Source organism: Myripristis murdjan, chromosome 14 (assembly GCF_902150065.1).
Source record: "Myripristis murdjan chromosome 14, fMyrMur1.1, whole genome shotgun sequence".
NCBI classification, from domain to species: domain Eukaryota; kingdom Metazoa; phylum Chordata; class Actinopteri; order Holocentriformes; family Holocentridae; genus Myripristis; species Myripristis murdjan.
In genome coordinates, this window is record NC_043993.1 from 11,218,345 (window position 1) to 11,240,684 (window position 22,340).

Here is a 22,340-nt window from a genome sequence, read left to right on the forward strand (position 1 = left end):
TATTTATTAATGTTTCGAAGCATTTATTTCTGATTAATGACACTTGCACTTTATCATCCTGGAGTCACAACTGCAAAAACTTTGTCAGGATGCTTGCTTCCAAACAAAGTATTTTGTTGTGTAATTTATTGTCCATATTATTTCCTGTAATATTACAGTTCATATGGCAATATTTACTGGAAAAAACACACAGTTTTATCTATTAATAAGGAATATACGCTAGACCTCGCTGTGTGCTTAGGCTTCTTTCCTCCAAAGGCACTCAAGAGAGACACATCCATAGCACATTTTAAATCAAACTCACTGGCAATTCATTAAAAACTCATGTTCTAGTTCCTTCTATCTGCTCCTAAGAATTTTAACTAGTGATTTAGTGGGTAAATGTGAACTATTCCCACACTGTATTCAATATAAACAGCATTGCTTTTACCAGTTCAAATGGAAATTTGTGTAACTGTTTTGGAGTTAACATAATTATCACTTATTCTCTTACTGTGTTACATATAATCTTGCACTTGTACTAAAGATATATTTGCATATCTTTAGCTGACAAATTGATTCATCGTGCTCTTTCAGTGGTGAAATTTCCAGGTACTGAGTCGATATTTACATTATATCAAAAATACAAATGTTTTTCTTTCTTTGGAAAAATTGAAGTAAAATGTAGGCATGCATCATATTATATAGGAACGTGGCTGAATCAATAAATGGATAGTAGGCATTGGTGTGAGAAGAGATTATGACCTTAAGGTGTCATGTAACATTTAAGATCAGGGTCCATATCTTAAGAACACAGCCTCAGGCTATTTTCCAAAAGGCATTGAGAATATACCTCAGTGGCTCTCACCAGCAAAAGTAAACCAACACAGTATAGGTACATACATCGACATTTATGAAATAAAAAAACCTTACTATGATCTACCAGTAATGGCTATCAATAAATTAGCTACAGTAGCTTTTCCTTTCAGTGAATGTACAGCCAGTTATAATAATCACCGATGCAGCGAAGAAAGGAAACAGAATGGTAACATGGAACATTTTCACAGTGCAGATCCTTCTCAACCAGCCCTCAGCACATCACAGTCCAACACACAAACACGAGAAAGTCAATATTTGGTTCACTTTGTGATCAAGATCCACACTCATTATTCTCTCCCCTCTGCTCCTCCAAGAGACTTTATTTATCAAGCCACTTGAAACTGTGGGTCTGATCTACAGCCACTGATGACAGCTTGGCTGTCTCATTAATCTCTCCCAGTAGAAACAGGCTACACAAGTGATAAGGAAACAGTAGGCTCTAAGATACAATGCAAGTAACAGCAGAGGCATGGCCCGATCTTGGCGCTGCCAATTTGAATTTAAACGAAATCATGTTGATACATGAGTATTAATACACTAAACCACATCAATCTTCAGAGATGTGCACCAACGAGGAGCAGCATTCATGGTGAATGGAGTATAACTGTACAGGTCTGCAAAGGCCAAATGGAGTAAAGCAAAGTGATGGTATCAGGGACAAAAATTGCACGCAACCATTTGTTTGTTGCTACTGTTTGCTTCCCAACACATTCCAAGGGTTTAGCACGAGACAGTACTGTGGTGCTGCTTAAGAGGAAACTCTGGTGGGTTTAACACAACCGTCACACACATACACATGCACACACACACACCTGCACACCAGCAGAAGAGTGCGGAGGAGGGTTGGACATAAGGGCCTCTGTGCCTTCACTTCCTCTGGTTAACCGCACCTTGTGCTTCCGCCCCTGGCACACACGTCTAGAAAACGCCCTAAGTCTAGATAGTACCAGAAACAAGCACTCAAAACTCTCTTGTTGTTCTTACAGCAAACAAAGTCTTACAAATAGGACTGAAGATACACTCTGGTCATTACATCAGTGTCGCTAACAATGTACGTCTGATAGAACGGGGGTCTGAGTGCAGTTACGAGTCAAAAGGAAGTAATATGAAAACCCTATTACTTCCTGCATTCTGAGTGCCCTGAAATACAACCACCTGCCACCCCGCTCGCCGCAGCCCTTCAGCCAACAGATCAACAGAAGCACTGCCGGTCACGCTTGGTGACCTCCTCAGAGGAGTGGACGGTGTTTGGAACGAAGCCGCTCTTGACGCCCTCCCAGCCCTCCTGGACTTTGATGTCACCGCTCCGCACCAGCTCGAAGATGTCTCGCGTCAGATCCACAAACGCCTGAAACAAAGTTGGACATGGAAACCACGTTTTAAACAATCAGAACCCATTTAAAATGACTCCAAATCAATAATGCAGTGTAGACCAAGGCATTCGCATTACCCAGGTATGCTTCACAAGTACTTCAAGGTGCTATGTGTAGCGTTTTTAAACATCAATATGTGACTGTCAAATCAAGCGAAACCTTGGCATAATCATCATAAACAAATACGAATATGGTTAAAACTTTTGCCAGCCTGTATTCCACACCACTGTTACGGCTACTGCCAGTGTTTCCCCAAACTAAGACCACATCAATCTGCCTCCTTTTGCAGATATGATGTTGCCACTCATCCCTGCTGCTTTTCATTGCTGATAAAATGTGTGTCTTCATTGATTTTCATTTCTTAGCAGCTGCTTTTGAGGGGAGCTTTAGCTCTGTTTGCACTAGAATGACAAGCATTCTCTTCCTGTTTTCCAGCAAATTTACCACAAAATCCCTCCTGGTGATGTGGACTATAAAATGGAATATAGTGGCTGATAGACAATACTAATCCTCTCAGTGATGGTCTCATTTGCTGATATGTATTATGCTAATGCCATGGCAATGATTCATTGATATGTAAAATACTACATACAGCACCTTTAATCCAGCCACATGGCTTCTTTAAGAAAAGCTAAAGCAGCGAGAAATAACATGCAAAGCACTGTAATGTCATTCCCTGTCCAGAAAATAAAACTTCAGAGTTTGCAATATATTGTGTTGGCCCATATTTTCACTTAAGACATATTTTCGAGAGAAAACCATGTTTTTGAGAGAGTTTGGGATTAACTGACTACACAATACAAAAGGTACAGGTGAGACAGGCATGCAGGGAGTAACATCTTTTAGATACACTGCTTTAACTGAGATTACAGACACCTTCTCCACGTTGATGGCATCTCGTGCCGATGTCTCCACGTAGCGCAGCCCGTAGGCCCCAGCCAGTTTCTCTGCCTCCTGCTGGGTCACCTGACGCTGAGCCTCCAGGTCACACTTGTGACCGACCAACAGGAAGACGATGCTATGAGGCTGGACGTGGCTCTGAGCCTCTTCCAGCCAATTGTGGACGTTCTGGAATGAGCGGTGGTTGGTGATGTCAAAGAGCAAGAGCCCCCCCACTGAGTTGCGGTAGTAGGCCCTGGTGATAGACCTGGAAGGATGGGAGGATGGATAGAGGGAGACAAACACAGACAGATGACAGATTAGATGCTCAACAAAGGAGGACAGTGCTATGAGTAGGAAAGGCAGTGCTGCCAAGACATCTGAGCTACAAGAGCCAAGAAGCCTCGCTCTCAAGCCAACAAAAGCACATGATGGAGCAGTATTATTATTATTACTACAGTGTTTTACATTGGAATAGAACCACATTTTTGCTGGAGCTTGGTTCTAAACACCTAGCTTACTGGTCTCTGTGGTGGAAAATGCCTTTATTGTCTGCCTTAATTAGAGGCCACTGTACGCTGAGGGGTAGACCTGTTGGTGCCATGCCTTGGTTGCCGATAGAGGTTGATAATGGACATAGATTACTTGATGCCCTTTTAAAGACAGACAGATTGCTGGTGTGGAGTGCAGGAGATGGTCAGCAGGATTGGGGCAGTACGTCCTGATGATGGATGAAGAGCAAGAGGCTATACGTGTTAGGTTTGTGCAAGGGGAAAGGAAAGTGGAGAAGAGGTGGGCAATGAAGAAGAGCAAGAAAGGGTTGTCAGGGCTAAGACAGCTGGCCCTGGTGACAGAGGAAGTTGAGGAGGACGGAGAGAAAGGATCGATTAGTGAAAGGAAGACTTGTTGAATAGGATTTCAATGATATAAGTACAAAACTGACAGATTTTATAAATCATCCTGGTGTTGCACCTGGGTGGATATGTGGATGGAGGGAGTGTGTGATCAAGAAAAGACAAAGCAAGGCAAATTAGATGTTAGGAGGAGTGGACAAACAGAGAGGAAACCATCCAAGTTCACTGCAGTGGTCTCCATTGTGAGTTTGGTATAAAGAGAAAATGGATAATACTACAAAATACATGAGGAGAGAGGAAAGGAGATGAGAAAATGGAGTTGAAGGAAGAAAACTTAAAGTAAGAGGTGCAGCAGATGAAACTGGTGACTGAATCAACCAGCCATTGACTGAAACATTAAACATTTAAAACCTTAAAACCAAGAAACAATGAATGTTATATCCTTTACGTACCTGAACCTCTCCTGCCCGGCAGTGTCCCAGATTTGGAGTTTGATCCTTTTCCCAGGTTCGATCTCCACCAGGCGGGAGAAGAAGTCGACCCCCACGGTGGGGTCTGACACCTGGGCAAAGCGGCCCTCAGTGAACCTCCGGATCAGACAGGACTTGCCGACAGTGGAGTCTCCGATGACGATCAGACGAAACTGGTAAAGCCATATCGTCTCCATGTCTCACCCAGGCTGTGGCAAGATAAAATCAAAGCCTCTGATCTCTGGCTTGTCAGATTTCTGACTCACTTCAATCAATCTCTCACCCAATCCTACCAATAAATGAAAATGTATCGTTTTTGCCCCTTGTTATTTTCAATGTTTTTTATGACAAAAATGTGTTTACATAAATTCTGCTAAAAGTTTAAGCTTGACCTTACGATAGTGTATTAAGGATGTTTGCTGTAAATTGTGTAGCAGTGGTAAAATCTGCTCTGTCATATGTAAAATTGTACTTTTTGTAAGGAAGAACATTAACAATAGATACAGTCTAATGCAGTTCAGTACAACAGCTCTGCCATAAATTCTCCCTTTTAGAAAGTTTATAATACTCAGTTCTTGTTGACATAGAAAATAAATTAAATTTAATTCTGTGTTTACTACTGACGTTGTAGTTTGCAGAGGTCTTGTACTGGACTACATTATATTGAGAGGTCTTTCTAATTTTTTGTCCACCATATTTATATACATGACGGGACAGAATATTAGAAACACCTCTGAATAAAATGCAGTCAATTACAACAGCACCCCTAAGTATGCCAGACAATGCCAAACATAGAACTGAATGAACACCTCTATTACTGTGACAAAAAGAAAACCTGAGCATTATAGGCAGCAGAAAAATAAACATTATGGCAGCACATTTGCATTACATTGTATACGTGTGCCCAATTAAGTGGCCACTAGGTGTATATTATGGTTATCATTATTATGTGCAACATAAATGAATGGAACAATAGCATGAATTAAGCACTACAAACAATAACATGGCACCATGACAGCGGTCAACATACGGATTTAATAATGGGCACCTGATCCTGCAGATTGCGCTTGTAGTTTGGATAACACGTGGATACGGGCTGCTATCCTGAGGTGGGCATAATAGGCCTAATGCATCTCAGTGTAATTTTCAGTCTGGATTATCTGATTTCAGGGAAGGAGGGGGGTAAGGCCACTCCTCTTCTCCAACTCAATCAACAGTGGCGTAGTCAGCCCCCATGTGGATAGTAGACTTGATTTTTGTACGGCAAGGAGACCCAGCAAGGCCCGACTACCTCTCTGAACCCAACCAAAAACACGGCTGGAGAAAAGATAGCTGTAAACGTGATCGCTGCTGGCATCTGACATCACCAGTGCGTCCTAACAGGCGCTGAGTGAAAAACACAATAAGAAATCCGACCAACTTCACTGTAATGAAATTGTTTGCGTGCTCAGGCCTAGCCCGCACTTCATGCCACAATAGGCATTATTATAACGCCCGTGATCCGCAATTAGGCCGGTAACAAGTGACACAAAATCATTAACTGGTCACTTACCTGCAAGTGCTCAGTGACTGGAAAAGCTAAACCCCATGATGATGATTTCCTTTACAAATATTTACCAGACATCAGTTGCTGTGTTGTTGCTCATAGAAATGATCCGCCAACAACAGGCCGTGTCCTGACTATTACCAATTCTGTTTGATGTGTTTTGAGGAGCGAGCGCTGAGCCTGTTGAGCGCGGAAAACGAGGCCGCCCGAGCTCCACTTGCTGTGGGTTAATTTTAATGGGAGTGTGGATATTTACGCGAGGATTTGCTGATGAAATGGCAGCGGCAGGACACAACAGCAGCATCACACATCTCCTGACTCGGCCGCCCTCATCAGCACCATTACCGTAACTGCACACACAGCAGCTCAACACAATTGTTTCTGCTGCTTTCGCGTGGCGTCGGGGGGAAAAAAAGATGCAATGTCAATCGGCTGCTGGAACCATGAAAATGTAAACCTAAGATAATTGGAAAAGTGCTTGCTTGAGAATGTGACATTGAAATGGCGAGAGGAAGCTGCGTCAACAATGGTTAAACACAATCATTTATTTATTCTGTTCTCACGGTTTTTATTTTTCGCTGTTTGCAGAACCAAGTTACCGCGTGCCTTCAAGAGCATTTCCTATGTAAAACTACCTTTGAGGGCTTTCATTCCAAAACATTTCTTTCATCTGAAAGCATCATTAGGCTAGCCTATTGGCCCATGCCGGTAATAAAAAAGTTTATTTATACAGCACCTTTCCAAAAACAAGGTTTACACGGTGCCCAGTAATTAATGTGGTACAGCGGGTGCCACTTTGTAATGGAGCATATCTAATTTTTGAACTAAATTCGTTCATAGCTCGAGGGAAAACACTTTGGCTGCGTGACGTCTCGGAAGTCCGAGTTTACGGGGACCCCAAGAAGGCAGCATTCAATTGCAACTTTATATGGATTGGAGCGCGGCAGATGCAGACGTGCGGCGGGGTTGGCTGTATTTGTGGGCGGACAAATTGGGCAAAAGTAAACGAGTTAAGACTGACAGGGGTTGAAGTGTGTTAATATGTGGGAGGACCGCGGTGGCAGCAGGCGTCGGGAGCCGCTTCTCTGGCAAACTGTATTGATTATGGCTTGGATTACCAATAAGAAGAACCATTTCCGTGCAGTGAGTTGGATGTAAAGAATTATAGGACAGTAACTCAGTGTTTTCCATTTTGGGGATTTTATTTTGAAAGAAGTTGCCTAGAAAGCGAGGATACTTTATGGCATTTAACCATTCTTTATAGCCCATCGATACAATATTCCCGCACTATTGCTATAGGATATTCCACAGGTGTTATCCCTCTAAGAGTTATCAGAGGGACAGTATTTCCTAAAGGAAGGACGTTTGCCCGGCTCCAGCCATGCAGCAGGAGCACTTGTATAAAGTCCTGGTCGTTGGAGACTTGGGAGTCGGTAAAACCTCCATCATCAAGCGCTACGTCCACCAGATCTTCTCCCAGCACTACCGCGCCACCATCGGGGTGGACTTCGCTCTCAAGGTGCTGCACTGGGACGACGACACCGTGATCCGGCTGCAGCTGTGGGACATAGCCGGTTTGTCCGACTAATGTGTTGTTTACAGATTTATCCCCTGAAAGTCATGTGGCCTGCTGTTGCTGTCATCCTTAAACCTGCAGCTCCCCACTAGTTGTCTGTTTTCTTTGAGTCAGTCTGCAGAACTGGGCTAAGGGGGCTGTTTTGGGATCACTAGGAAACAAAAGGCTTTTGTTTAAATTTGTGTTTTTTCTGCTTGAGCCAAACTTCTGAGTCCTTAAAGCCACTTCAGAAAATAGGCTTTAGCTAATGGGTGTTTTGAGAACATTTTTTTTTTCCAATTTGGAGGCTATGTTTAAAACTCCATAAACTAATAGATTGTTTGGCAGTGATGTGAATTCTGCAGTGGATGCCTGGGTCCCGCCCTGCCTTTTGATACCTGGTCGAGGAATGTGGATCTTGTTGCTGGCTTAGACTCAACTGGTCCCATGCTCATAATATCTGTCACATGAGGGAGATGGGATGGCTACTGTGGAAGAAGCAATCACACACCCACACACACACACACACACATACACACACACACACACAGAGACACCGCTGTGTGTCAGTTAACCCGCTCTGAGCTACTTAACATTGTATGGACTTAATGTGCCGCTATATAATCTGTTTGGGTGTCTGATGGTCCATTTCTTTCCTACCCATCCCTCCGTCCCAGGACAGGAGAGGTATGGGAACATGACCCGTGTCTATTACCGGGAGGCCGTGGGCGCGCTGGTGGTGTTTGACGTGACGAGGGCCTCCACATTCGACGCTGTGCTGAAGTGGAAGGATGACCTGGACGCCAAGGTCAGGTGATGGCTCTGGGCTCCGGTTCCCAACCCCTGGCTGCCTTTTTCTGTTTGCTGCTGGCTTGGATACACATCTTTACAGGCTCAATTTCAACCCACCTCTGGTCAAAATGACTAAAACAGACATAAACTGAGGTGTATATTATGTATATTTATCTAAGTAAAATTTAATTAACCAGGAAGTAGCTCAGTGAGATTAGAAATATCTTTCACAGGAGTGTCCTGGCCAAGACAGGCAGCAGCTCATATAACCAGTAAAAAAAAAAAAAAGTACAAGACAATAAAAGACAGACAATATTTAGATCTGGGGAAAATGGGTACAATTAGAATGAGGGTGATTAATTTGAGAAAAAAAAATAATAATAAAGAATGACAGTATACAACAAGCTTTAGACAACAGTTTGTGCGACTATCATGCATAAATAGGCAAGATCTTTGAGGCCAAATGCAAAAATATCTAAAAACAGTTACAACATTTGAGACCATGCACCATCTGAACCTCTCTCACAACCTTTGATACGCCTTATCCCTTCTCTCTCGCCTCTATTTCATGCCTTTCTGCTTTGTTTGAGAACCTATCTTCATTATTATATGCTAGTTTTCATTGGATTATACTTACAGTATACATTGCCAGCCACAGACATGATCTGTCACTAAAGCAGCAAGTTACACATTAGGTCAGTTTTTGGTTTAGCCAGCTTAAGTCATCGGGTTAAGGTGGCTTTGGCCAAAAATTCATTCATTCAATTCATCAACATTTCTGCAGAAAATGAAAACTGGACTTGTAGAGGAAAGCCTTTTTGCATAAGCCACAAACAGAACCTAGGCCACCAGATTTTTAAGGCAAATATTTGCACCACATCTGCCACCCCAATCTCCACACCCTTACTTTCCATTATTTCAAATGTCAAACTATAGCCCGTCTCAGACATGTGAGCTGGATGTTTCACTTAGTTTGCAAAATATCATACAAAATCCATCATGCATAGCCATTTGTAAGAATTCAATATGAGAACACTGAAAAATGATCTTAAAGCTGCACTATGTAACTTAACATGTTGACAGCTCCAATAGTCAACACAAATGAACTTCAATACCTCGAAATCCTGTAAGATGATATCAGTAAACTACACACAGCACACTCATGTTCACCATGTTAATACCAAAGGATGAGAGAGGAAATAGATGTAACATCGGTGAGGCCAGTTTTCTCTGGATGGAGTGCTCACACACTGATGCTCAAGAGACAGTTTGCTTTTCTCTGACAAATTTCAATTAGTGACTGTGTGTGAGTAGAGAAGTGTAAATAACAAATGCCAGAATTTCTTTAGGGAAGGTAGAGTTAATCTACAGGTTGTCTCAGACAAAGAAAAAAGAGTCAGAGAAAAAAGTGAGTGACACTAAACTTTAATAGTACAATTCATGCCAGCTATCACGGGCACACACACAACCTGAGCAAATGACTTTCCACACAGATGAAGAAAGTTGAGGCTGAGGCTGAATCTGAGTTTGTGTCGTCTGTGCTCTCTCTCCTAGGTGACTGTGAACCATGGGAAGCCACTTCCAGCCGTATTGTTGGCCAACAAGTCAGACCAAGTGTCCATCCAGCAGCCCAAACTAGACTCTTTCTGCAAGGAGAATGGCTTTGTCGGCTGGTTCGAGACCTCGGCCAAAGTACGAGAGGGGAGAGGCAGGACACATGACTTTGGACACAAACCGTCATTATACTGTGAATGAGACAAGTCCGAGCGAAAGATATATAGAGAAAAAGCAAGGAAGTTGTAACATTTTTAGGGGTGATTCTCTATTCTTGTTGTTCTTAAACTTTGGTTCAGGATTTAAAAGCCGTTTTCCCGACAGGTCCCTGAGTGAAAGGGTGTATGTTGTAAAGGTTTAGTGAGGTAATAAAGTGGCTGCTAAAGGAATGACTGTGAAAAGTGGTGTGTGGCATTTTGACGCCGACACTACTTAGCCATGCGTAAGAGGTTAGGAACATGGCTTGCTGGGCTGTCAAGAGACAACTAGTGGAATGACTGCAGTCTGGTGTGAAATAGCCTTGTGTTTTTTCCCTCTCATTCACGGCCTCACCGACTGTCTAATGAGTTACACACCAGGGTGCAAGTCAGAGATAGCGGTTAGTGCACAAATACACTGACCCGCTCCGACGACAGGTCAAACTGATTAAGAGGAGAAGAATTACTTTTTTTTTTTTTTTTTAACAGTGTGACATCCTGACTTCTCATCATTTTAGTATGCGGCGCCAGAGTGAGAAGGGAAATAGTCAATAAAGGATGATACCTGTGTGTTTGACATGGTGCTCCTGTGCCATTCTGGTCTTGATTAAAGCTACAGCAGGCAGGTTTGGATGCAGTTCATAAAGGCAGTGAGAGGTAACATTTTCAAAACACTTAATTTTAACACCCAGAAATGATATGTGACAGTAATAAACTGCACACGGCAAATGGATGAGAGAGGGAAAAGATAGGAAGTTGGTAAAACAGCTTTCGTAGGACGGCAGGTTGGTCGAAAATACTTTACGTCCGACTGAGTGACTGACCCCTGTTGTTGAGACGTGTGTGTGTAAATCCCAGGTAATGACCTTGAACTACTGTGCATTCTGATAGCTAGCCGGACACACAAAGAGGTAAGTTGTAATTTCATTTAGTTTATCGTCTAGTGTGTGTCCTTGCTTGTGTGCACGGATGTGTGAGGTTGTATTCAGTTGTGGATGACAGAATTTATAGTTTATTCAGTGGCAGCATTTACTGCGATCGTATTGCTGTTTACTATCTTGAGCTGTTATTTTTTATTTATGGACAGAACCACATGGGTCAAAGCTTTCAGTTCCTCACAGATAATATTCCCTGCAGGCTGCAGTGGCGGTTCGGCTAAACTATGTACACTTCTCTGCTTTGCTTTTGGTGTTTCCCTCAGGTAGTGAAGTGTACATACCTGACAGCAAAGTTTCATTTGGACAAATTTACAGGACCTCAGTTAGTGAAGATAATCACTGTTGTTTATTACTGAGGCAGAAAGGGGGTTAAAGGTTTTAAAATGTTGCCTGGTGCAGCTTTAATATGTCAGACCACCATTATCCATGTTGCACACCAAAGCCATTATATAATGTACATGAATGGTACACCTTGTAATACACAAGAAAACAATAGGAATAGCCTATAATGATGTGTGTTTGTGCCGCTTAAAAATTACATGATTTCTCACTGTCCTTGTTCTCCTTCCTCAGGAAAACACAAACATCGAGGAGGCTACACGATGCCTGGTAGAGCACATCCTGGCCAACGAGGAGAGCACAGTGACGGGCGGTGACCCTGACTCCCTGGTGCTGTCAGGATACAGTACCGACAAGGATCACCTGAGCTGCAGGTCATGTGTGAGGTCCTAACACCAGGAGGTGAACAGCTGTGAGGCAACAGCTACAGAGTTCACTTCAGCTCAGGGATTAGTAAAGAAAATGTAAAACAGGTTAGACCCCCCCCCCCCCCCCCCACCCCACCCCCCACCCCAAACCTTCAGAGGCTACAGCCACACTACAGGCTCTCATGTTTAATTCAGAAGTGTTGCTCATATCTGAAAATTTTTGCATGACTATTTATATCAGCTCTAGGATTCTGCCCAATATGAACTGACAGTGATGTTGGAAAGACATGCATGTGCAGATTGACAAAAAGACATTGTGTCCCCTTTTTGTAACCCAGGGTTCTCTAATTTGTACTGAACACATTCTGGCTATGTGCCTTCAGGTTTTGACTGAATTCATGTGTCCCTAAGTACAGAGCCGAAGAGAATGTGACTCCATGAAGTTTTTCCTGCCGTGATATTTTCTGTAAAGGAATAATTTGCACTTTTAAAATACATGTAAAGCCTCTCTAAAGAAAATCCATGAATACTAGTTGATGCTAAAAGATGTGACATAAAAAGATGGGTATTTCATTTTGGAATGAAACTCTTCATATTCATAACTAGTAGCAAACTCTAAAATCAGTGTCTCACCACTGGAAAAGCCTAAGTGAAAACTTTTCTTGACTGTATAATATGCAATGTTTTTTTTTTTCTTTTTTTCTGTAAAGCAGCAACCAGAGTGCAGCCTCTGCTGATTTTGCCCGAAGTCTTGTTTGAAATTCCATGTTTTGAAATTAGCCACCTGCTTTATTTTACTCCACACTCTGTAATCTTTAATATCCTGGCAGTGCAGCACATTGGTTCTTACATTCTGTATGGACTGGACTGTATGAAAAAAAAAAGAAATAAAAATTGAGTTTGTGTTGTTTAAAACAAAAAAGTCCTATTTTTCAGTGATGCATACCTATACTCCTCCAAATTATATAGTCTTTGCAAGCTGAAAAGATCATACCGTCTCCTCTCATCGCCTCAAGATATTGTTCCTATGAAAAAATGCAACCTATGAAGGATACTTTACAGTTATGACAATAAAATATGGGCAGCACTAAGTGTGGGAGAGTGGGAGCATTACAGTATTTTCTGATACCGTAAAACAACACAATAAACTTATTGTTGGGGATGACAGCCATGCTATTAGTCCCTATAGGAATGTTATATGGATATTATAGTAGTGTTTTACAAAACACCATTAAAACATGATGAGGTCAGTATATCATCACTATTGAGCACCACAGATAGGCTACTCCAAGTTCATAAAGGGTGTATTATGGGGATATGCTTGTGAGTTATACTGGGCTGTATCATGAGGAAGGGCAAAAACATCAGGAAAGCCAAACCTGTTCCTGGCCTGTGTTCATGGCTGGACTGTGTACTGAGTGTTAGACCAGTGGATTTACCTCCCTATGTGTCTACATTTCATTGGACAGCAGGCAATTAAGGCGAGTTTGAACATCAAACGGCCTCTATCCACTGAGGTGATGAAACAGCTGATGCCTTGCCTTGAAACTCACGGCAGCCTTCTGCTTTAAGATGCCCTCCCCGGACCCAAACGATGGCCCAATCGCCCTCCTTTCTTAGTCACCTGATTCATGTACTGCCATTTTACACACAAGTTTGAGTGACAAAATATCGGAATTGGCCTATCGGCAACCCTAACACAGAAATACACCGTTTTTCTAAGAAGATTAAAAGACTTAGGATAAAATCAAGCAGAGCCGGGGTCCTCTATGGCTCAACGGGGTCTTTGCAGTCGGAGCTCTGTGTAGATTCAAGGGGGACTGGGTGAAGAAGAGAAAGAAGAACAAGAGGAAGGGGTGAAAATAGGAGGACAGTGCTCTTTTATATCGTCTATGAATTTTAGTCTTCAATCGGAGTGAATGTCGCAGAGAGGTAATAATAATCCCCGGTAGTCTTTAGGTAATTGTCGTCGTTTCGGATTCAGTCCTCGTAGTAGCGCATCCATCAGCGCCTCAGCCGGCATCTCACCCTTGGCAGCCTATTTCAGGGATACATTACATTACAGCCTACTGTACATTGTCTTATTATTATACTGAGCTGCTTTTTTGGTGCGGACTGCTTTGATATAAATACACACAGATTTTTTTTTCTCTTCATTTAAAAAAATCGCCATTTCTGGTGCGGGGTCATCCCGATGCCTTCGACTGAACATTAAATGGTTCCCTGGATGTGACCGTCTTATGTTTTATTTGGCCGCCGTATGAATTCTCTCATCGGATCCACGTCGGTGTACGCTCTCCTCTTCAGACGGGCGATTTGTGCAGAGGGCACCCTCCCTGTCGCTAAAGACATTTTGATCATCCCCGGTTTCCCCCCCTCGACCATTCCGCCTGCCTCCTCTGTAATATGTCGGGACAGTCTTTGACGGACCGCATCGCCGCCGCTCAGCACAGCATGACCGGGTCTGCCATCAGCAAAGCCGTCTGCAAGGCCACGACGCATGAAGTCAGCGGACCCAAGAAGAAACACCTTGACTGTAGGTTAAGCATACCATCACTGGCTACTGTAGCTTAGGCAGGCATGCATCACGCTACCGGCAACAAAAAGCTTCCCTCACAAAGGATAGGTCGTAAACAGGAATGCATATTTGTTTTTTTTTTTCCTCCATCAGGCCCGATTGGTTGTAGCCTCCTTAATTGCCATCATTACATTCCCTCATATTACAGTGTGAATCACGCTGCAAAGCATAGCCTACATCTGGCCATTATGGCAATCATCATGACCACAGACCTCAAATGTAATGTGGGGAGCTTCTCAAAGCGACAAGAGAATATAGAAAATAGCCAGCTATCTGTGCATGTCATTCAGGGGAAATGGGCCACTCAGGTAGGTTAATCATATTGCAACCAGCAGCTTTACAGTGTAGGCCTATCCATTATTAACGCCACTATCAGCAGCAGCATCACCCTCTGGAGAGCAGACACTTCTCTACGGAATGTGCGTTTTCTCCGGGCAGCATCACCATTTCCATAACCGCATCTGTTTTTATTTTCTGTGTATCATCATTCTGCATTCATAAGAAGGCACATCTACCTTCGGCTCACATGCATTTATTCTCATTTTTGAGCGGTACTGTCAAGTCCAGAGGTGCTGGAGGGCTACAATGTGAGTACATTTCTGTGTGTAGCAAGGCTGCTGAGTTACATGGGGCATTTGGCACAGCAGTGTTTGTGTCAGTACAGGTTTTTTTTTTTTTTTTTTTTTTTTTAAACTCCACATTCTGCTAATTACCTGTGTGTGGAAACAAGAAACTGCAGCAATTACATATGGGGAGAAAGAGGGAAGATTCCTCCCATGCAGATTTAACTAGTGATTATTAGGTTAGGTGGCTTTTCTACCTCACAATAATTACTTGACATGATCGATAGAGAGCACAGGTAATCAATGGTGCTGCCAGTCAGGCACAGAGGCAGTCTGTCCAGCAGTTGGAAGAGACAGACGGACCGTCAAAGAGCAAGGTGGCTTATCAGGAAAGACAGGGGCTAAGTCCGTTTTCCAGAAACAACTAGGCAGTTAGCCAACCAGCCTGCCAGTCAGTCCTTACACCAGCAAGCCAGCCAGGCAGCCAGCAAGTTTGGCAGCGGATTAGTCAGTCATGTCCAGAGCAGGGGTGCTGCTGGGAATTCTGGGCTCCCTGACAAGATGTGTCACGGGGCCCCCCAACCCAATACATCTAAATTAGCTTCGTATCACCTCGCCCTCCTGGAAGGCCACTAAAGCGCCGCCCCTCCTGAAAGCAGCACCGCTCCAGCTCCCCATAAAATGTCTTTGGTCCGAAAGAGGAAACAGCCGGATGGGGGCCTTGGAGACGATCCAGAATCATGTTTGTATGTTGAGTTAACTTATTTTACAGTGAAAACATCCTTTTGTGATTTTTGAATTATCAGGGAAACTATATTGCTGTGTTGATCCTGTATAAATCTCTTCATCTTAACGGTGACCACGGCTGGCAGAGCTGATTATCTAGCTTTTTTGTGGCTTGGCTAATCATTGGTATTAGTGCTGACCACTCGGTATCGATGAAGCCATTGTGAAAGTCTGATGTTGAACATTATTGCTGCAGCCTGCCTGTACTATTGCTCTACCCCAAAGAGGAACAGTTTGGAAATTCCTGGTATAAATTCCGGCTGGGGGGAATCCTGACCTGCAGTATTTAACACAGTAAGCTTAATCCAACCCTTGAAATTTTTAATTTAATTCACATTCTGTCATCTATTCAGATGTGGCTGCTCTAATAAGCACAGCCAGCTATAGTTTCTCAAAAACAAAAGACCACACTCTTTCTGTCCCACAGTTGATAGCACTGAGGTTAGTAAAGGTTAGTAAATAGTCTGTTTTCTTGTCCAGGATATGCCACATCATAGGGCTCATTGGTTTTTATTAAGTTAGGTAACTACAGCGTAAAGGTTAGAGAAGTCTGAGGGAAATGGCCTTGTGACAAGAAGGTCAGTGGTTCAAATCCCTAGGCCAGCTGAGGAAATCTTGTTTGGGGACGCAAATAAGGAATACAAAGTAAAGGCAGTGAACTCCGAAACTCCAGTGGGGTTTTTCAATGGTGAACAGTACAAGATCGTGATAGTACTGGATAGATCTCAGGTCCGAGTGCACAAACGTGTGTAACCCCGTCTACATCTGTAACAACTACCCCCCCAGGCCACTGCTGGAAATAAGAATGTTTTATTCAACTTGCCTGGTTAAGTAAGGGTCATAAAAAAGCGGCAGACACTTGTGCTGTCTTTTGAGGTAATTGAAATAGACATAACCCCCTTCAGCAGGAGCGGGATTGGCAAATGGTACAAAATCAATGTGTGTAACAAACACTGTGGGTTAAAAGGAGTAAGAATGTTAGGAAACAATGGGTATCGCCAGAGTTGTCTTACCAACAAGGTTTCAAAATTTTGCTCAGGTATCACAGCCTTTGAATCTCATTGAGTCTAAGTTTTGCTTTAAAGATCAATGAGAATGAGAATGAGAATGTTCAAGGGAACTCTAGTGAGTGATTCTGGATCAGCACACCTAATCTGAGAGGTCTGATAAATACAGACGACATTTCAATTACCTTTCCAAATACTCAAAGTGGCATTGATCCATCCTTGCCTGGCACAGTGAAAAGAAAAGATGAATAGCTGCACGGTGATAGAGAACTGAGATGCCATAACTCCAGAAATCACCGACATGCAATGCATGCCAAATCAAGTGTGCTCTTTACTCATTTAGGCTATTGAGAGTGAATAGACACAGGTCTCATTGGTATGTTTTTTTTTTTTTTTTTATGGTGTCACGACCTTGACAGACTGGTTGGTGACGTAAAGAGCCGATGCTGATTATTTACTACCCATAGCAAATGATGAGCATGACAGACATAGTAATAGGATTCCACTAGGCAATGTTCTGCATGGTTGAGATAGTAGAGAGTGGCTATAGAAACCAGATTCATCAAACACAGAATACTAATCAGACCAAGATGACCCTCTGCCCTCAAAGCACAGTAAATAGCTTTATTTTGCATATGATTCCTCTCACTGTGTGCTCTACAGTAATAGTGCAGTTATAGTGATGTAGCTGTTTGCAAAAGCAACCAAATGGATTTAGAGTAATCGCGGGACATTCGGTTCCTGCTAGTGGTGGTGCTAGTCTCTCAGAGTCAGCCAAATTATGTAAAAGTTGTCATGGCTGAAGTAACAAAAATATAAAAGAGATCATCTAGTTTTGGTTTAGATGGGAGGTAGAGCACAAATACTAAGACCCCCCACCCCATAACCCGTTCTCTCCAATAATAACCTTCTTATCTTCTGATGTGTCTCCAGATTCTGAAAAGAACTTAAAGTATCTTGAGTTATATGATTTAAACCCAAGGTCTTGTATATTTGTTAGAGCATTTTAAGTCTTAACTTGACTTTCACAAGCCTTACACATCTTGCGATTTGTTGAGAAATCATCCTTGTTTATGCACATGTAAAGTAGGCAATATCCTGATAAGTTTACTTTTGTTTGTTTGTTTGTTTTTTCTTCATGTTCATTTCATTTTCATAATCAGTGTTATTTCACTCTGAGCTGCATTATAAATAGTGCTGAAGTGATAAGTCAATTAACTGATTAGTCAAAAGACATAGAATAGATTATGATCTTGATTCATCATTTTAGTCATTTCTCAAGTAAAAATCTCAAAACATGTTTCTGATTCATGCCTGAGATCACTAAAATGCTAAGAGTTGCTTACTTTTCACAGTTCATATAATTGTAAAAGTTATTATAGAGTAATATTTGAAGACATCACTTTGGGCTCTCCTAATTTCAAATGAGGATTTGTCATTATTATTGACACTTAATAGACAAAATGATTAATTGGAAAAAAAGAAAAAAAAATTGATAGATTAACTGACAGTGAAAATCGTCAGTTGCAGCCCTAAAGACAAATGTCATAAATTTAACTTGGTGTCACTTTCCAATGCCATCTTGTTATCTCATTTCTTGTATAAATGTCCTTGTGAATATCCTCACCATTATTCTCTTCCTAACTGTGTTTTTGATGTATTTAGTTTGGACTGTATAGACTGCAACTCATCCTGGCTGACAGTCGGTCAATACTTCTTCATATCCCTGTGGCCATCTTCACCGTCGCATGTCAGCGGCTGTATCCTAGTTATGTATTTTCACCCAAAGGCTACACAGAGGGGGACACAGTTACCCAAGAAGAAGGGTTCTACTAATTTGCGGAAATTTTACTCAAGCACAAGTACTTCAAAATCACTCGCCTACAAGTGAAATATTATCTTACAAAATGTGTATGACTGCATGTTGGCCATTGTACTTAAATCAATGTTTAATCATGATGCAGTGAAGCACCACGGCCACTGCACCGGATGCTTTACATGTGTGTGTGTGTGTGTGTGTGTGTGTGTGTGCACAGGAGAGATCAAGGCTCACCTTTGACTTAATTAGTGGGATTCAGTCTGCTCCCATTAGTTAGTGAGGCAGAAGCATATTCACCATCAGGCCCATTAACGATGTGTAAAGTATAATTGAGTGCCACCATTAGCATGTACTGCTTCGATATCAGTGACCTGAGATAGTATGGCAAGGAAGAAAAATCGCCATTGAAAAACACTAATGCCTGAGAATCAGAAAAAATATCACCAGTATAGCAGCAATTCCGGGGTTGCGGCCATTTTTATCTGTTTCACGTTTCATAACAACTGGTGCATTCATCCATTTAAACTGTGGCAATCTGTATGCATCCGTCAGTGGATACATTACTATCATGCCTAACCGTGTATGGACAAACATTCAATACGCTATCCTTTGGCAGTGCTTTGATATATTTGTAGATTAATGCAAATAAAGGCATTCATATTGATCAAGAAAATGCACTTTCACTTATTAAGATGAGGGATAGACCTTTTGCCAATGTTGAGGCCCTAGAGCAGGTTGACCAAATGTCATGACATTAGTGCAACCAGAGCCTGACTGCAGTTGGTTAAAATGGTGAAAAATCAAAGCAAGCATGGCTGGATAATTAGTGATGATGGCTGTTATTAACATTATTATTGGCATTATTTTTGCTGCAGTTGCCACGGAGGGTTGAACAGCCAAAAATAACGTCGAATCAAGTGAAACACATTGAAACACAGGCGCAATTAGTGAAATTAACATTTAAGGCTGTTTCATGTTAACGGATGCTTGAGTACGCTGTTTATCCGGGGGCACGGAAAACATACCAGACCTTTCACATCGACCCTCCTCATCTTGGGATGGCCTCAAGATCTGTGTTAGGAAACATGTCGAAACACTTCTCATCTCAAAACACCAATTTTGTTTTTTCTCCCTGCATCCCTCTCTCTAAGGCAGACACACTTCCTCTTCCGTCCCCGGTGGTTTCACTTCACTGCGTCAGTCCCTCGGAATATATTTCCCTTTTACCCGTCATTTTATGGATCATGTTGTTGATATTCCGCCTCTTTGTTCGGTTATCTAATTTTCTTATCAAATTCGGTTGTATCTTTGCTTGTCATCTTGATTTTTTTTGTATTTGTTCGTTTGTGATGGGAGAGGTTATCATAAATTTCTCGGGCTGTTTATCTCATCTGGTTAAATTTGTAAAGTTTTTCTTTGCTTTTTTTTTTTTTTTTTTATCATTTTGCAGCTTTAGTCTCTCACAACAGCCCACAGTAAATGAGATACTTTGTATATACTGGAGTGTTTTTTTCCGCAGTGTGTTCGAGTTCAGACTCCACTAATATTCAGAATATGTGTTTATTAATGTAAACAGGGTTTTTTTTTGTCAGCAGGATATTAAGATAATCTTAAATAATTTATCAAGAATAAGGTCTTAGGAGGTCTTTTTTAAACTTGTAAAATACTTTGGGCTTATAAATGCAAACACACAACCAGTGTAGTTTGTCATGGGATAGATAGTTTTGCGCACACGCACACATACACGCACAATAATACATGTATATGAAGGGTTTCATCTCTCACTACATATATTCATATGTCCTCTTGAACAATGTAAAAGGAAGAGAGGGGGAAGACCCGACACTATTGTAAAGTAAACATCCCGAGACAGATCAAAACTCATCTTGTCTAATTTTGGTATTACACTCCACATATGAACTTATTTGTTGTTGCTGAATTATCCACAAGCTTTCCTCTACAGTAATCCAATTGAACAGATTTGAGCCACAACTGAATATTATCACATTAAATAACGTCCACTTGTAGCTTTGCGTTAGAATATGCCGATCCCGCCCAGGGCATGTTAAGAGAAGTGCAGTCCTGCTGTTTAAACTCTACTTCTTTCACTAAGAGTCAGAAATTCTTTGAGATTATCCAGGCGCTTTACATACTTCACATTTCAATCTGTAGCCGGAGAAGAAATCCTTAAGGCAAGAATGTAGGGCATTGTTCCCATTATCCTGTCCCGGTTATAGGTTTAGTGTTCGCCACCGAAATTTTAATCGCCTAGTCAGTCTGTTTCAATTAATATTTATTATTATTTGATCAGCGCTGACATGCATACATAGAATTTGACAGGTTTTCTCTCTGCCTGCTTTTTAAAAATGACCCTGTTCCAGAGTAAAGTTGGCAGTTCCTCCAACAAGATTATTAAGATGTTGTTAAACACACTGTACATATGCACTGACAAGCATACACACACACACACACACACACACACACTCACAGCATGCCTTTTCTCAGACCTTCATGTCCTACACGCTGCAGAACAGTGAGCTATTTCCCTTTGAAATTGATTACACATTTGCGATGGACAGGCAATTTACACTGTGTTGGAAGTCAGCTCAGTTTTAGTCCATCCCAGATCCAGATAAAAATGTAAACCCCCTACTTCATAAGTGCTCTATTCATTTTACAGTTTATTTGAATCGTCTGCCTCTGGAGTTCACTGTGTTGGAATAGAATTACCTGCCATCTTCAGAGTAGATATTTTATTGACATTTTGGTAGAGTGGGTAACTCTGTTTGATTGCGGTCACAAAATGGATTCTGTGATGTAGTAGCACTGGTTCCAATCCATATGTCCATGCCATCTCTATCATTACACATTCATTCACGCATTGATTTGTGTGCTGATCACTCGCTCAGTCAGTCAAAGTGAATGCACAAGTCAGTATGATTGCATGCACTGAAGTTGTTACTCATTCCATCGATTAATAATCAATCAACTTGTAAACTCGGTTTAAATTGCAAATTCAATGTGTAGCCGATGCTCTTATTCAGAGCGACTTCTGCCGAGCGAACACGCGCGGGTTTGATGTCGCGTTCAGGGAGGAGTTGAGTTGACTTTGAGTTTATTTACATTCATGCTCACAGCTGACAACTGAATAGAAGCAGCATTTACATTAATTGAAAATAGAAAAATCTTTATACGTGATCGTGCATCATAAAAATGTAAAACCATACATAATATCTGCATACACACATACACAAATACATTCATAAATGTGACCGTGCCCTTACATACATCCATGCATGCATTTTAAAATACCAGCAATATACAACACAGACACACTAACAACAAGAAAAACAAACAAACAAACAAACAAGCAAACAATACCTTAATGAAGAAGACACATGGATGCTAATGGACATTTGTTGGCTGTTGCGGTGATCAAACCTGCAACCTCCCAAATGGTGTAGTTTAGTGCCTTGCTCAAGGGTGCACACAAGGGACAGGGATCCATAGCGTCTTCTGGATATATTGATATATATATTATATTGATTATCAATTGCCAATTCTATACATACTGTGATTCTTTAATATTGCAGTTCAGTGTTACAGTTCTTTTAATACTAGACAATAAGAAACAGTTGATTATTGCTTTCAGCGTTTTTCACTCTATAATAAATAAGACTTTTAATAAGAGAAGCAGCATGTCTAAAAAAACAAAATCAATAAATGCTTGAGTATGCCGACTTAAACACTGATCCTGGAGTGATTGCTGTCCTGTAAAAATTGTCAAAGAAAAAGATTTTTTTCTCTCTCTCTCTCATGCTTAATGCACTCCATCTCTTGCCCTTCTGTTTTATCCTGGTTTTT

General features: G+C 41.7%; 3 protein-coding genes across 3 annotated transcripts in view; 2 read left to right on the forward strand and 1 right to left on the reverse strand.

Annotated features, from left to right (window-relative positions):
- Positions 1–18: 18 nt before the first annotated feature.
- Positions 19–6,302, reverse strand: LOC115372001 (ras-related protein Rab-39B-like). Its single transcript, XM_030069693.1, has 4 exons — positions 5,987–6,302; positions 4,417–4,643; positions 3,108–3,378; positions 19–2,206 (listed from the first exon to the last, which is right to left on the reverse strand). Exons 2-4 carry the CDS (start codon positions 4,629–4,631, stop codon positions 2,051–2,053), a joined length of 642 nt encoding a protein of 213 aa, XP_029925553.1. The 5' UTR covers positions 4,632–4,643; positions 5,987–6,302; the 3' UTR covers positions 19–2,050.
- Positions 6,303–7,047: 745 nt separating this feature from the next.
- On the forward strand, positions 7,048–11,893 carry rab38c (RAB38c, member of RAS oncogene family). Its single transcript, XM_030068931.1, has 4 exons — positions 7,048–7,554; positions 8,213–8,343; positions 9,882–10,019; positions 11,590–11,893. Exons 1-4 carry the CDS (start codon positions 7,362–7,364, stop codon positions 11,746–11,748), a joined length of 621 nt encoding a protein of 206 aa, XP_029924791.1. The 5' UTR covers positions 7,048–7,361; the 3' UTR covers positions 11,749–11,893.
- Positions 11,894–13,429: 1,536 nt separating this feature from the next.
- LOC115371871 (phosphatidylinositol-binding clathrin assembly protein-like) overlaps positions 13,430–22,340 on the forward strand; it is a 29,966-nt gene continuing 21,055 nt past the window's right edge. Inside the window, exon 1 of the mRNA XM_030069448.1 lies at positions 13,430–14,259. Coding sequence (XP_029925308.1) covers positions 14,130–14,259 — 130 coding nt within the window. The 5' untranslated portion in view covers positions 13,430–14,129. The remainder of the gene's footprint in view (positions 14,260–22,340) is intronic.